Source organism: Bubalus bubalis, chromosome 11 (assembly GCF_019923935.1).
Source record: "Bubalus bubalis isolate 160015118507 breed Murrah chromosome 11, NDDB_SH_1, whole genome shotgun sequence".
Classification (NCBI taxonomy): domain Eukaryota; kingdom Metazoa; phylum Chordata; class Mammalia; order Artiodactyla; family Bovidae; genus Bubalus; species Bubalus bubalis.
The window spans coordinates 10,957,267-10,971,984 of record NC_059167.1 but is presented as its reverse complement, the minus strand read 5'-3'; the positions used below and the strand labels follow the sequence as shown (position 1 = coordinate 10,971,984).

The window sequence follows — 14,718 nt, the reverse complement described above, 5'->3', positions numbered from 1 at the left end:
CGGGCCAGAAGATGATGTCTATCACCTGAACTTTTGCATATGATAAGTTTACAGGAAAAAAGCCTGGCTTGCTGCATGACTCTACCCCTTCCCCCATTATCCTCTATGCATAACTTAAGGTATAAAAACTACTTTGGAAAATAAAGTGCGGGCCTTGTTCACTGAAACTTGGTCTCCCCATGTCATTCTTCCCTTTAACTTCTGGCTGAGCGTCCATCTGGAGCGTGGATGTCCTCTGCGACCATTTATTTGCCTGGGCTTCTAAGACCCACTCGAGAAGGTGTCTAAGGTGGGGCACCTTCCGCTATTCGAGAGGGCGCCTGCGGCCTCCGTGGTCAGAGCTAACCTGGTGTCACGGGTTATATTGATTTTCCGCGTAAACCAAGCCACTCAGCTTCTTTTCTCCACTGAATTTTCTTACTGAGCTATCCTTATTTCAGCCGCTTTTCTCCACTGAATTTCCTCACTGAGCTATCCTTATTCTATTACTCTTTGTATCCTTAATTAAAGTGTAATTAAGCAGTTATTCCCTGACCCTCGCCTAGCCGTCTCTCCTTCGAATACCCTGGATCAGCCGGGGCTGGTCCCCGGCAGAAACCCAAATGAACATTTTAGCTAACCCAATGTTTGCATATTTACCTCTTTACTAATATCTAACAACATCTCTCTCCATAATGCCAGCATTCCATTGTAATAAAACAAAATGTTTTTAAAAGTATGAAATAAACTTCTCTAATACTGAGTCATGATATATTGCAAATTCAAAGGGTCTTGAACTGTTCTATTAGTATACTTTAATATATGAGTATAAAAACACAGTATTTTTTTTGTAAACTCATGTAAACATGTCAACTAGAGAACCTGTTTTATTCTTCTAACAATTAATTCCTCAACAAAAATCATTTTCAGCTTTTACCGGCTTCTTCTGGCAAGTTCCCGGTTGAAATCATCTCCAAGGCGAACTTGTTCACTGCTGAGGTCTCGGAGGGACTGATGAAAAGCATGAAACTAAAAAAAGCAAAGCAAAGTTATCTATTTAGGAGTCTCTTGAATTCTTCCATGAAGATTCATTGAAAGTAAGAAAGAACTTGTTCTTTGCAACAATACACAAATTTTTATAATGTTATCAAGACATAATAAAACAAATGTCTGTTCCAAAAGATACAAAATATTCTTTCCCAAAGAAAAGTTTTTAAAACCATATGTAACATTAACCATTACATGCTCTATAATGCAATATTTCACTCTTGACAAACACTCTAGAAAAATGGTTCAGAAACTTTTTCTGTAAACAGTACAGTAGCAAATATTTCAGGCTCTCGGGCTAAATGGCATCTGTCACTCATGACTCAACTCTGCCATTACAGCCCAGAAGTAGCCATTAAACACATGAGCGTGACTGTGCTACAGTAAAGTTTCATTCAACTAGACCATGTGCCTCAGTGTGCCAACCCATGCTGCCAAGAAAGCCTTGCCCACATGCACCAGGAACCAGGGACAAGAATGTGTGGAGCAGCACTGTTCATGGTGGAAACACTGAAAACAAAAGTCCGTTAAGAATGGAATGGAGACAAACTGCAATATAGTCTTCCAGTGGAGTATCACACAGCACTGAAAATGAAATGATCAAAGCTAACTACACTTCAAAAACAAAACATCAAGTGAAAAAGGCAAGTTAGAAAATACATACTGCATTATTCCACCTATATAAACCTTAATGCAGGCAATACTAAGTAAGATACAAGTAGTAAAAACGGTATTTAAACAAATCAAGAGAATGATTAATACAGAAAGCCCTTGGGGAAGCAAGGAGTGTTAAGAGGTTTCGGGTGTACTAAAATCCTCTATTTCTTGGTCTGGGTGGTGGTTACATGGATTTTTCATATTATTGTACTTTTAATGGTAAATAGGTATGCTATACACATATGTGTAGGCTATACTTTATAACAAATAAGTAAGCTATGCAGACTTGCAGAAATACCAAATTGATTCTTTCAACAAACGTACACTGAGCAGATAATGAGTGCCAGAAACTATGCTGGGGTAAAAATGGCTCAGAATTTATATGAGACATATATGTAAACAGAAGCACAAATACGGCACTGGGGCACTGGGAAAGTACACAGTCACATGGAGCTACAGTGGTCTAAGACATGGACTGAACAAGGCAGAACCAGAGAAAGGAGCAGAGCTAACACAGCAGATGAGCAACAGACCATTCACTGAGGTTTTGCCATCAGGATTTTCCAGTTTTGCAAAGCAGAATCCAAGGACCCATCTTTGACCCCTCCTTTACACTCATTTCCACCCTTCCCAAATGGTCATCTGATCTTCAAGATCTTTCATTTTATCCACCAAATAGTTTTTAAATCTACCGTCCTCTTTCCAACTCCATCTACTGCCGGGAGCCGGCGTGAGGAGCTCCACCCATGGCAAAGGTCATGAGGAAGGAGGCTCGGCATACGCAAAGGCGGGATCGAGCCTCAGGAGTCCCCCTGGATATTCTCGAGTATCTACCCCCAAAAACCAGAGTCTGCCTACTTTACTGCTTTGTGCTCTCACCTCTGACTTTACTGGGGGCTGTCCCCCACCACCATCTCGCTCTCTCTGAAAAGAGCTAACTTACAGCTCCAGTTAATAAGTTCCTGGGCATTAGGAATGTTTAAATCCAAACCCCTCAGATAGCTCTCTAACTGGCCTGACAAGTTTACCCGGACTCCTACAGCTATGCATACGATTGTTTACAGTCTCTCAGCCTTGAGAAGCACGGGAAGCTTAAGATATTCAAATAGCTTAGAGCCTCTCGGAGAGTTAGAAACTGTCAGAATAAAACTAGTAAAAGATTTCATTGACACTTGCTGCCAAGTTTCCACATCCCCTGTATTGTATCCTTGGAAGTGTATTAATTAATATAGTTGGTATGTAGAAAAAATAAGTAGTGGCCTTGGTGTTAGCAACTTTAGACCCTTAAGGTAATAAATTCTTTCCTTTGTTGTAAACCCACTGCACTTCTGCCCTACAGGAATGCAACTTTATCTAACACCTTCGGAGGATGGCGCCAAACCTCAAAATAATTGCTCTTAGAGAAAATAAGTCTTATGGATTGACAAACCTTTGTCAAGAGTCATAAAATGTTAATAGGCCTTCTGGCCAGAAGATGATGTAAATCACCTAAACTATTTGTATACAATAAATTTGCAGGAAAGAAACCCTGGTTTCCATAAGGATCAAAGACTGCTGACTTTGCATGATTTCACATCCCCTATTATCCTCTATGTGAAATCATGCAAAGTCAACAGTCTTTGATCCTTATGGAAACCAGGGTTTCTTTCCTCTATGTGCAACTTAGGGTATAAAAGCCCCTGTTGAAAATAAAGCTACGGGCCCTGCTCACCGAAGCTTGGTCTCCCCGTGTCATTCTTTCTTTCACATTCTGGCTGAGTCTCCATCTGGAACACGGAGGTCCTCTGTGACCATTTATTTGCCTGGGCTTCTAAGACCCACTCGAGAAGGTGCCTAAGGTGGGGCACCTTCCGCTATTCAAGAGGGCGCCTGCGGCCTCCGTGGTCAGAGCTAACCTGATGTCACAGGTTATACTGATTTTCCACGTAAACCAAGCTACTCAGCCTCTTTTCTCCGCTGAATTTTCCTACTGAGCTATCCTCATTCTACTACTCTTTATATCTTTGATGAATATTTAAATAAAGCTATTGTATCCAGTGAACTCGCTGAAGCCGTCTCCCCTTCGAACTCCCTGGATCAGCCGGGGCTGGACCTCGGCAATCTACCTTCATCCAAGTGATCATCAGCTCAGAACACAGCGGCATCCTTCCTACTGGTTGGTCCACACTGACTTCATTCTCTACACTAGAGCCAGGGTGATTTCTTTAAAGTTATTGTCTCTTACATGGCTCTTACATTACCCTCTTACATGGCTATGCACAGTATCAGTTTCATACTTCTTTACCCACATGGCCTTCTATAAATTACATATAGCTGCTCTCTTCCCTCCTGCCAAGCTATTTGTTGTACCTCAAATGACTCTTAATCAACTTTCAGATCTCAGCTTAATCAGCCTTTCTTTGGGAAGCCTTTCCCAATTGGAATAAGTCCCTCTACAGAACACTCTCACAACCCTAGGCTTTTTTCTGTTATAGCATGCATCTCAGATCATAATTTTGAGTGTATTTATATACTTTTTGATTAGTATCTAGCTCCTCCTCTAAATTGTAAGCTCCATGAAAAAGCAAGGTTTTTTGCTCATCACTGTTTCCAAGTACAAGCACTGTCCCAGGACAGAAGCACTAAATAAAAAAAATGAAAGAGTAATGTTAGGATATTGTTCTCTGCTCTAGGTTTAATCACGTAATCAACACTACTAGTCAATTGCAACTACCAAAAATTAATAGTCAAGGAAAAGTTTCTACAAGGTGTCTTCTAAAGGACTTAGTCCTTTTATCTTTTTATCTTATGCTATAATAAGCACAAAATACAAATGAGTATCCTAACAAACTGTGAGCTCTCAATCTTAAAATTACCAAAACAAAGATGTCAAAGTCAGCAGTATCTGCTCAGTTCAGTTCAGTTCAGTGGCTCAGTTGTGTCCGACTCTTTGCAACCCCATGAATCACAGCACACCAGGCCTCCCTGTCCATTACCAACTCCCAGAGTTCACTCAAACTCATGTCCATCGAGTCAGTGATGCCATCCAGCCATCTCATCCTCTGTTGTCCCCTTCTCCTCCTGCCCCCAATCCCTCCCAGCATCAGGGTCTTTTCCAATGATTCCACTCTTCACATGAGGTGGCCAAAGTATTGGAGTTTCAGCTTCAGCATCAGTTCTTCCAATGAACACCCAGGACTGATCTCCTTTAGGATGGACTGGTTGGATCTCCTTGCAGTCCAAGGGACTCTCAAGAGTCCTCTCCACCACCACAGTTCAAAAGCATCAATTCTTCAGCGCTCAGCTTTCTTCACAGTCCAACTCTCATATCCATACATGACTACTGGAAAAACCATAGCCTTGACTAAATGGACCTTTGTTGGCAAAGTAGTATCTCTGCTTTTCAATATGTTATCTAGGTTGGTCATAACTTTCCTTCCAAGGAGTAAGCGTCTTTTAATTTCATGGCTACAGTTACCATCTGCAGTGATTTTGGAGCCCCAAAAAATAAAGTCTTACACTGTTTCCCCATCTATATCCCATGAAGTGATGGGACCGGATGCCATGATCTTCGTTTTCTGAATGTTGAGCTTTAAGCCAACTTTTTCACTCTCCACTTTCACTTTCATCAAGAGGCTTTTGAGTTCCTCTTCACTTTCTGCCATAAGGGTGGTGTCATCTGCATATCTGAGGTTATTGATACTTCTCCCGGCAATCTTGATTCCAGCTTGTGCTTCTTTCAGCCCAGAGTTTCTCATCATGCAGTCTGCATATAAGTTAAATAGCAGGGTGACAATATACAATATACAGCCTTGACGTACTCCTTTTCCTTTTTGGAACCAGTCTGTTGCTCCTAGCCATTATTAATTTAGCAACCCAAAGCAACAACAACAAAAACTTTCAGATCTTGCAGAGAAGTTTAAAGCAAAAAAAGTATATCCAGAGAACTAATACTTTCAAAATCTTTCATGAATACATGGAGAAAGTTTAGAATTTCTGCTTCATAGAAGGTGGCTCCATCAACGATTCAACAATAAGAAAAAAATTATGGAAAATATCAATAGGCTAACCACATAAAGCCTAATTTGCTCATAGTAAACTAAACTAAGCAAATTAGAAAGTAGCTGACATAGCAGAGCTTCCAGAACAATGAGCCACCTGAGCAAGGGAACAAAACAAAATATAATCCTCCATAACAAAGCTCAAAATAAATGTATGATGGTAATCAACAGACTGAAAATAAAATAGTTTACTTTGTTAAAAAAATCAGTACATAGTTAGTGATGATCAAACAGTTAAAACACAGCCACAAAATCCAAGTGTTAGTCATTTAAACAGAAATAGGAAGAATACAGACTACAGAATGGGAACAAAGTACCTGGCCCACGTCATCAGTCTCCGGAACAAATCGGACACCAGTTTTGGACCTATTTCGTTTAATACCCTGTTGATCCCCATAGTCCTTGAGAGGTGAGGTAGGTGGAAAACGGTAGCTCTCTTTACAGAAGAAAGAAAAGAGAAAGGATTAAAAAAATAAGAAGCAACAATCTAAACTTTCACTCGGGAAATACATAACAGACCTGGATATACACACGTGCCCTTAACCCACACTATTTCCCAAAGACAATCACAAACAAATCTTGCTGTGGCCAAAAAATTCCACAAAATTGGCACTTATGTTGCTCTTAGAGCAGATAAAATGAACAACTGAAGTGACCTGAAAATAGAACATATCAAAAATTCTAACTGGCTGTAATTTTCAAGGAAGCAATAGAATATTTTCTCTTAAATAAAAACAGTAAGTTGCTATAAAAATAACTTCTATGATTCCCCAAAATAATACTAAAAAAACAGAAATTTTCAAGCAACAAATTATCTAAAATCTGAATGGTGTTTACAAATCAGTATAAATGAACTAAACTACCTAAAGAAAAATAGCCAACTGTGATTTTTAGTCATTATCATGACCAGTAAGAATATTAACAGTGCAAGCTACTAAAGTTCACTCTAATTGCCTCTCTTCACTGCAAACTTTTACAAGTTTTCGCTATTCAAACATGAACCTCGGTGCTGTAGGAAAGATGTATACGCTTAGTCGCTCAGCTGTCTCCGACACCTTGTGAACCCATGGACTGTAACCCACCAGGTTCCTCTGTCCATGGGATTTTCCAGGCAAGAATACTGGAGTGGGTTGCCACTTATAGCAAAGTATAAGTAAGGTTAATTATAGGCAAACTCAGCGTTACTACCTTTTGTGCAGCCACTGAAATCTAGCTGCACAGAAAGGCTAAAACTCCCCTGTTCTTACCAGTGTCACAGGGCATTTCATAATGAGACATCTGAAGAACTATGAAGCCAAGAGAAGACTTACAATCCAGAAAGTACACCACACAGCAAATCCTATTTCTGTTTGTTTTGACTGGAGGCAGACAATTAAATCAAAGTTTTGTCAGGTAAAGCTTTTACATGGTCTACAGAGCCTGAGAGAACCAAAGTAACAGACTCAGAATATCAAAGTCCCATTGAACATGTTTCAAAATATTCACTGTAAAACTTTGTATCTTCTAGCACCTTATTTGTAGGATTTTAAATATGGGTTACATTTGTCTAAATACTACATGTCCTCAATATGTACTTCAGGAATATTTTTAAGACAAAGAAAAGAAAGAAAAGGTTTTCAGAACATCTGAAAAATTTACCTGTCACAGTGCCACCATCGAGGTCACTTGTACTCAGACTTGTAACAGAAATACTTCTCCCTCCTGAGTTTCTCGACAAGCGTTGACTCCGCAGTTGGCCTATTGATTGTTCCAAGCTTTCTTTTAACTAAATTAAAGAATATAAGGAAGGGAGATTTATTCTTCTTAAACTTCCAAATACAAATACCCTACAGATTTTTAAAGCTATTTCTGAACTATTGGTGTTCCTAAAGAGAATTTATATCACAGAAAATTCTGAACTAAATTATGTCAATAGAAATATAAAAACAGTAAACATAAATATTTTAAGAGCCAACTCTAATGTGGTTTTAAATACCATCTGTCCCTACCTATTCCATCTTTGTATTACCAGAATACAAAAGACATGTCTACTATCCAAGGGTTTACAAAATCAGATGGATGTTCCACCCATGCTTAGAAACATAAAAAGGCCAACATATCTGAAAAAGAGACAAAAGGTTTTCCTCCGTTCTAAACATTCCCTCGGAAGCCCCAGATCTGTAACAAACAGGAAAACGAACAGTTGTCAGAGTGACTGCCATTATGAAAAAATGTGCACTGCCCAACTCTGCATCAGAACATCTCTTTCACTCATTCAAAGACTTCAAATCCCAGAAAACCACGTGGTCAGATGTTAGACTATTAGTACGAACTAGGATCACAGTTGTCCAAATGCTCTCTTCAGACCAGCAGAGAGTTAACCAGCAGGGGAAATAAGATGGCATCTTTTTAGACCTAAAGAGCTACGACAAATAAAAACACACTTAATACTGAGAATAACATCCAGAGCTGTACAGAGCTATCGACCTAAAAAGAGGATTCAACTAAAATCTGAAGGAAAAAGACTAAACCTAAGGAAGATCCACATCCCATGAATTGCTGAGAAACTTCTGGTCTAGACATTTTAGCCAAGGGTGAATAAAAAAATAATATTAATAAAAATAATGTATGAATCCAGAAAACAAGTCATCTATAACTCTTTAAAGAGAATGTCAAAATAAAACAAGTGATGGAAAGGAGAGGGCTTCCTAAATCCAGCCAAAATTAAAGGTAGAACATCACTTATGGAGGCATAAATTGGTTTCCTTGAGAAACTGTGCAGAAAGAAAGTAGCTTCGGCTGAAGGAAGAGCACAGCTGAAACAGAATATGAGTCACAAATGAGCAAATCCTTTTCCATTTTGCTTGTTCGGGTGTAGCTCTCCTGGAGAATCAAGGTTAAAATAGCCTGGATTAAAAGGAACAGTGCTAGAATTTCAAGAATGTATTTGTATTGCCACTCTCATTTCTGGAAAAAAAAAAAAAAAAAGATAAAGCTAGTATTTCCATACCCTCTGCTCCCTGCTTCTCTACACTGGGGTATGTATGACACCATCCTGCCTGAACATTCACCAGTTCAAGGGCCCAGACTATCAATCCAGGGAAATACACTGATGAAGCCTGGGAGAACTAAGGTCTACCTGAAGAGTAATTAGCACACATATAAAATGAAACTAAGTTTAACATACAGGTAGATGAGAGGTCTTACATAGAGAACTTAGAATAGCACATCAGTAATCCAGGACAAGAATAAAATTGTACAATGTTAAAATGAAAAACTTCAAATCCAAATTATGATACGAAAAAAGGAACTGAAAAGGTAAAATGTCTTTAGATCACACAAATTAGTGACAGAACCAGTTCTACCAAGGTTTCCTGTGTTTATTATCTGTATCTTTACAAGCTAAGCCTGATGTCAGTATCCTCTTTTTTCATAGCTTATTTTTTTTAATTGAAGTAAAGTTGATTATATTTTTGGAAGCAGAGTCAGCTGACATTTCTAATCATTGCATCTTTTGGAAGGTAACCTGCCTTTTATAGCCCTGGCTATCTTTAAGATTTTTCTCTTTGACTTTGAGTGTCAATAGTTTTACAATGATACGACTATGTGTAGTCTTATTTGTAGTTATTCCACTTCTGACTCATAGAGATAATGGAATCTGTAACCTGATCTCTTTCATGTGTTGTAAGTCTTCAGTCACGTCTCCTCATTTCTTCTGCCCCTTTCTTTCCGCCCCTCTTCCCTTCTCCTCTTCCTCTCCAACCAGCTGCATTCAAGTGATACCGTTTTACCAAATCCCATGGGTCATCCATGCTTTCCTCTCCTCCTTTCATTCCCCCATTTTTCTTTTTGAATATATTTTGCTGGTCTATCTCTCAATTTATTAATTCTCTCTTCAACTGTATACAAGCCACTACTTAATCCATCTGTTGATGTTTTCTTTTTCCTAATTTACTTGTTTGCTTATTTTAGTTATATTTTTCAGTCTCCATTAATTTTTTTCTGGCTACAACCAAGTCTTAGTTGGGTACACAGGATCTCTGATCTTCGTTGCAGCATGCAGGATCTCCAGGTGAGGCATGAGGGAGCTTTAGTCGCAGCACGTGGGATCTAGTCCTCTGGCCAGGGATTGAACTCAGGCCCTCTACATTGAGAATACGGAGTCTTAGCCACTTAACTATCAGGGAAATCCCTGTGATTTTCATTTGATTTTTTGTCTTTTAGAGTTTTCAATTCTATGTCAACATTCTCAATTTCTTGAACAGGTTAATCACAGTTATCTTATAGTTTGTTACAGGTCCTCTTTTTCCCTTGGTTTTCAGTCACCTCTTGCACTTTCTTATGCCTGAGTATTTTTTAATCATGTGACAGACACAAGAAAAACTATGGAGTTAATTTAAAGCTCTGGATTGATGACATCTTCTGTCAGAAGGGATTTGGTTCTGCTTCTATCAGAGAATCAGCCTAGGTCACCAGGAAACCCAAAGCACCTTAATTTGTTAGAACTGAGATGGCTAAAGAATTGATGCTTTTGAACTGTGGTGTTGGAGAAGACTCTTGAGAGTCCCTTGGACTGCAAGGAGATCCAATCAGTCCATCCTAAAGGAGATCAGTCCTGGGTGTTCATTGGAAGGACTGATGTTGAAGCTGAAACTCCAATACTTTGGCCACCTGATTCGAAGAGCTGACTCATTTGAAAAGACCCTGATGCTGGGAAAGATTGAGAGCAGGAGGAGAAGGGGACGACAGAGGATGAGATGGTTGGATGGCATCACCGACTCGATGGACATGGGTTTGGGTGGACTCCGAGAGTTGGTGATGGACAGGGAGGACTGGCGTGCTGTGATTCATGGAGTTGCAAAGAGTCAGTCGGACGCGACTGAACTGAATTGAGATGGTTCAAAGCTGGGCTTCCGTCCCCATCAGCACTGTCAATTATTTTCAATTTATCACTGCTCTTATTTTCAGTTCACCATTTTCCTAGGTTATCGCCCTTTGGGGTCTCAGTCAAAAGCTGGAGGGTTCCTGAACTCCAATTCTGGTCTCTCCAGCCTCTTTAGGTCTACTGATAGCTCTAATCCTATCCACTTCTAAGCCACCTCGTTTCAGATCAGCTACTGCCTTGACAGAGGAGGAGTCCCAAATGCAGGACTCTTCCTTCCAGACTTCAATTTTTGCCAGATCTTGACTATTATATTCCCCACTATATTGGTAGTTTTCTAATAGTTTAATAAAATTTTTTACACCTTTTCAGTTGTTTGGCATGGGAGAGTTGATCTAAAATAATCTCATCAACAAATGCCAGAAGCAGAATTTGCCAGCATCCTTTTTACACTGTGCTGTGCTCAGTCCCTTCAGCCATGTCCAACTCTTTGCAACCCTATGGACCGCAGACCACCAGGCTCCTCTGTCCACGAGATTCTCCAGGAAAGAATACTGGAGTGGGCTGTCATGCCATTCTCCAGGGGATCTTCCCGACCCAGGAATCCAACCTATGTCTCATGTGTCTACTGCATCACAGGCAGATTCTTTATCCACTGAGCCACCTGGGAAACCCATTATGTGGGTTTATTTGCTAACAAATCCTGAGCTGTAACTAAAAGCTGATTAAGAAGATGAATTTACACACACACACACAAACACACACACAATCCCTGCTAACAACAAAAACTCACCATGGAACATATGGGAAAATATTGCAGAACAAGAGAAATGATACATTACTCCCAAAATCTAGGAGGAATAACAGATGTTGTAAAGTTGATCATTTCAGAAATAAGATAAAAAGTTAAGACAAAGTATTTGGCAACCTCATTTTAAAACTCTCAGTAGATATGCCATATGCCATTGAACAGATGAACTAGCTAATATATAAAGATCAAAAAATGAACTGTAAAAGGTAAAGAGGTTAAAGATTTTTTTTAATCACTCCTGCAAACATCACAGCAAAAACAAGTCCTCCACCTAAGACACAAACTAAATGTAATAAAATTAAAACTACACTTAAAGTACCAATAAAACAACAGACACCACACAAAATCTAGTCATGATGTACAAAACCAATTTGCTAACTCCTAGAATAAAAAACAAAAAGATAAAAAGATATAAAATTTCTTTTAAATTCCTTAGAATTATAACTTCTAATTATGTGTAAAAGCAGATCAAACTTAAAATTACATAAAAGCAAAACACTAAAAAAATTCTATTTAACATTAATTTACTATGATGGATGATGCTATTTTGCAGAAACTAAATCAGTGTTCCACACAGACTATGGTACTGACCGCAATGGTCCAGATTCTAAGAGTTTATCTTGGAAACCTCACCACATACCAATGTTGATTCTATTTCCCCCACTGCAGAACCAGCATCATAGAACATGACATTTTTTCACTTTAACTTGACGTAAATACACTATTTAAATATTAGGTCTATTCTTTCATCTCCATTCAATTGAAATCAGACGAAAACAATTGAAGCAAGACAGAGGGGTCATGGTGGAGAGTTCTGACAAAACGTGGTCCATTGGAGAAAGGAATGGCAAAACACGTCAGTATTCTTGCCTTGAGAACCCCATAAAGAGTATGAAAAGGCAAAAAGATAGGACACTGAAAGATGAACGCCCCAGTAGGTGCCCAATATGCTACTGGAAATCAGTGGAGAAATAACTCCAGAAAGAATGAAGAGATGGAGCCAAGGCAACAACAACAACACCCAGTTGTGGATGTGACTGATGACAGAAGCAAGGTCCGATGCTGTAAAGAGCAATATTGCATAGGAACCTGGAATGTTAGGTCCATGAATTAAGGCAAATTGGAAGTGGTCAAACAGGAGATGGCAAGAGTGAACATCAACATTTTAGGAATCAGTGAACTAAAATGAACTGGAATGGGTGAATTTAACTCAGATGACCATTATATCTACTATTATGGGTAGGAATCCCTTAGAAGAAATGGAGTAGCCATCATAGTCAACAAAAGAGTCCAAAATGCAGTATTTGGATGCAATCTCAAAAATGAAAGAATGATCTCTGTTCACTCCCAAGGTAAACCACTCAATACCACAGTAATCCAAGTCTACACCCCAACCAGTAATGCTGAAGAAGCTGAAGTTGAACAGTTCTATGAAGACCTACCAGACCTTCTAGAAATAATAACCAAAAAAGATGTCCTTTTCATATAGGGGACTGGAATGAAAAAGTAGGAAGTCAAGAGATAACTGCAGTAACAGGCAAGTTTGGCCTTGGAGTACAGAATGAAGCAGGGCAAAGGCTAAAGAGTTTTGCCAAGAGAACGCACTGGTCACAGCAAACACCCTCTTCCAACAACACAAGAGATGACTCTACACGTGGACATCACCAGATGGTCAATACCAATATCAGATTGATTATATTCCTTGCAGCCAAAGATGGAGAAGCTCTATACAGTCAGGAAAAACTGGGAGCTGACTATGGCTCAGATCATGAACGCCTTATTGACAAAATCAGACTTAAATTGAAGAAAGTAGGGAAAACCATTAGAACGTTCAGATATGGCCTAAATCAAATCCTTTACAATTACACAGTGCAAGTGACAAATAGATTCAAGGGATTATGTCTGATAGACAGACTGCCTGAAGAACTATGGATGGAGGTTCATGACACTATACAGGAGTCAGGGATCAAGACCATCCCCAAGAAAATGAAATGCAAAAAGGCAAAATGGTTGTCTGAGGAGGCCTTACAAATAGCTGAGAAAAGAAGAGAAGCTAAAGGCAAAGGAGAAAAGGAAAGATATAGCCATTTGAATGCAGAGTTCCAAAGAGTAGCAAGGAGAGATAAGAAAGCCTTCCTCAATGATCAATGCAAACAAATTGAGGAAAACAATAAAATGGGAAAGACTAGAAGGCACTGGCAACCCACTCCAGTACTCTTGCCTGGAAAATCCCATGGATGGAGGAGCCTGGTAGGCTGCAGTCCATGGGGTCGCTAAGAATTGGACACGACTGAGAGACTTCCCTTTCACTTTTCACTTTCATGCATTGGAGAAGGAAATGGCAACCCACTCCAGTGTTCTTGCCTGGAGAATCCCAGGGACGGGGGAGCCTGGTGGGCTGCCGTCTATGGGGTCGCACAGAGTCAGACACAACTGACGTGACTTAGCAGCAGCAGCAGCAGCGATCTCTTCAAGAAAGTTAGAGATACCAAGAGAACATTTCGTGCAAAGATGGGCACAATAAAGGACAGAAACAGTATGAACCTAACAGAAGCAGGAGATATTAAGAAGAGGTGGCAACAATACACAGAACAACTATACAAAAAAGATCTTCATAACCCACATAACCACGATGGTATGATCACTCACCTAGAGCCGGACATCCTGGAATGCAAATCAAGTGGGCCTTAGGAAGCATCACTATGAACAAAACTAGTGAAGGTGATGGAATTCCAGTTGAGCTATTTCAAATCCTAAAAGATGATGCTGTGAAAGTGCTGCACTCAATATGCCAGCAAATGTGGAAAACTCAGCAGTGGCCACAGGACTGGAAAAGGTCCGTTTTCATTCCAATCCCAAAGAAAGGCAATGCCAAAGAATGTTCAAACTACTGCACAACTGCATTCATCTCACACACTAGCAAAGTAATGCTCAAAATCCTCCAAGCCAGGCTTCAACAGTACATGAACCGTGAATTTCCAGATGTTCAAGCTGGATTTTAAAAAGGCAGAGGAACCAGAGATAAAATTGCCAACATCTGATGGATCATAGAAAAAGCGAGAGTTCCAGAAAAACATATATTTCTGCTTCATTGACTACGCCACAGCCTTTGACTGTGTGGATCACAATAAACTGTGGAAAATTCTGAAAGAGATTGGGAATATCAGACCAGGTGGTCTGCCTCGTGAGAAATATGTATGTAGGTCAAGAAGCAACAGTTAGAACTGGACATGGAACAACAGACTGGTTCCAAATAGGAAAAGGAGTACGTCAAGGCTGTATATTGTCACCTGCTTATTTAACTTATATGCAGAGTACATCAT

General features: G+C 39.6%; 1 protein-coding gene across 15 annotated transcripts in view; it reads right to left on the bottom strand.

Annotated features, from left to right (window-relative positions):
- Positions 1 to 14,718, bottom strand: part of CEP128 (centrosomal protein 128) — a 601,725-nt gene that overhangs the window by 424,202 nt on the left and 162,805 nt on the right. For 14 of the 15 annotated variants that reach the window (XM_045162006.1, XM_045162005.1, XM_044924668.2 and 11 more), the window contains 3 exons: positions 7,362 to 7,488; positions 6,041 to 6,159; positions 917 to 1,008 (listed from right to left, as the gene is read on the bottom strand). In XM_045162006.1, the coding sequence (XP_045017941.1) occupies positions 917 to 1,008; positions 6,041 to 6,159; positions 7,362 to 7,488 (338 nt within the window). The remainder of the gene's footprint in view (positions 1 to 916; positions 1,009 to 6,040; positions 6,160 to 7,361; positions 7,489 to 14,718) is intronic. The other variant, XM_045162004.1, reaches the window with a different exon arrangement.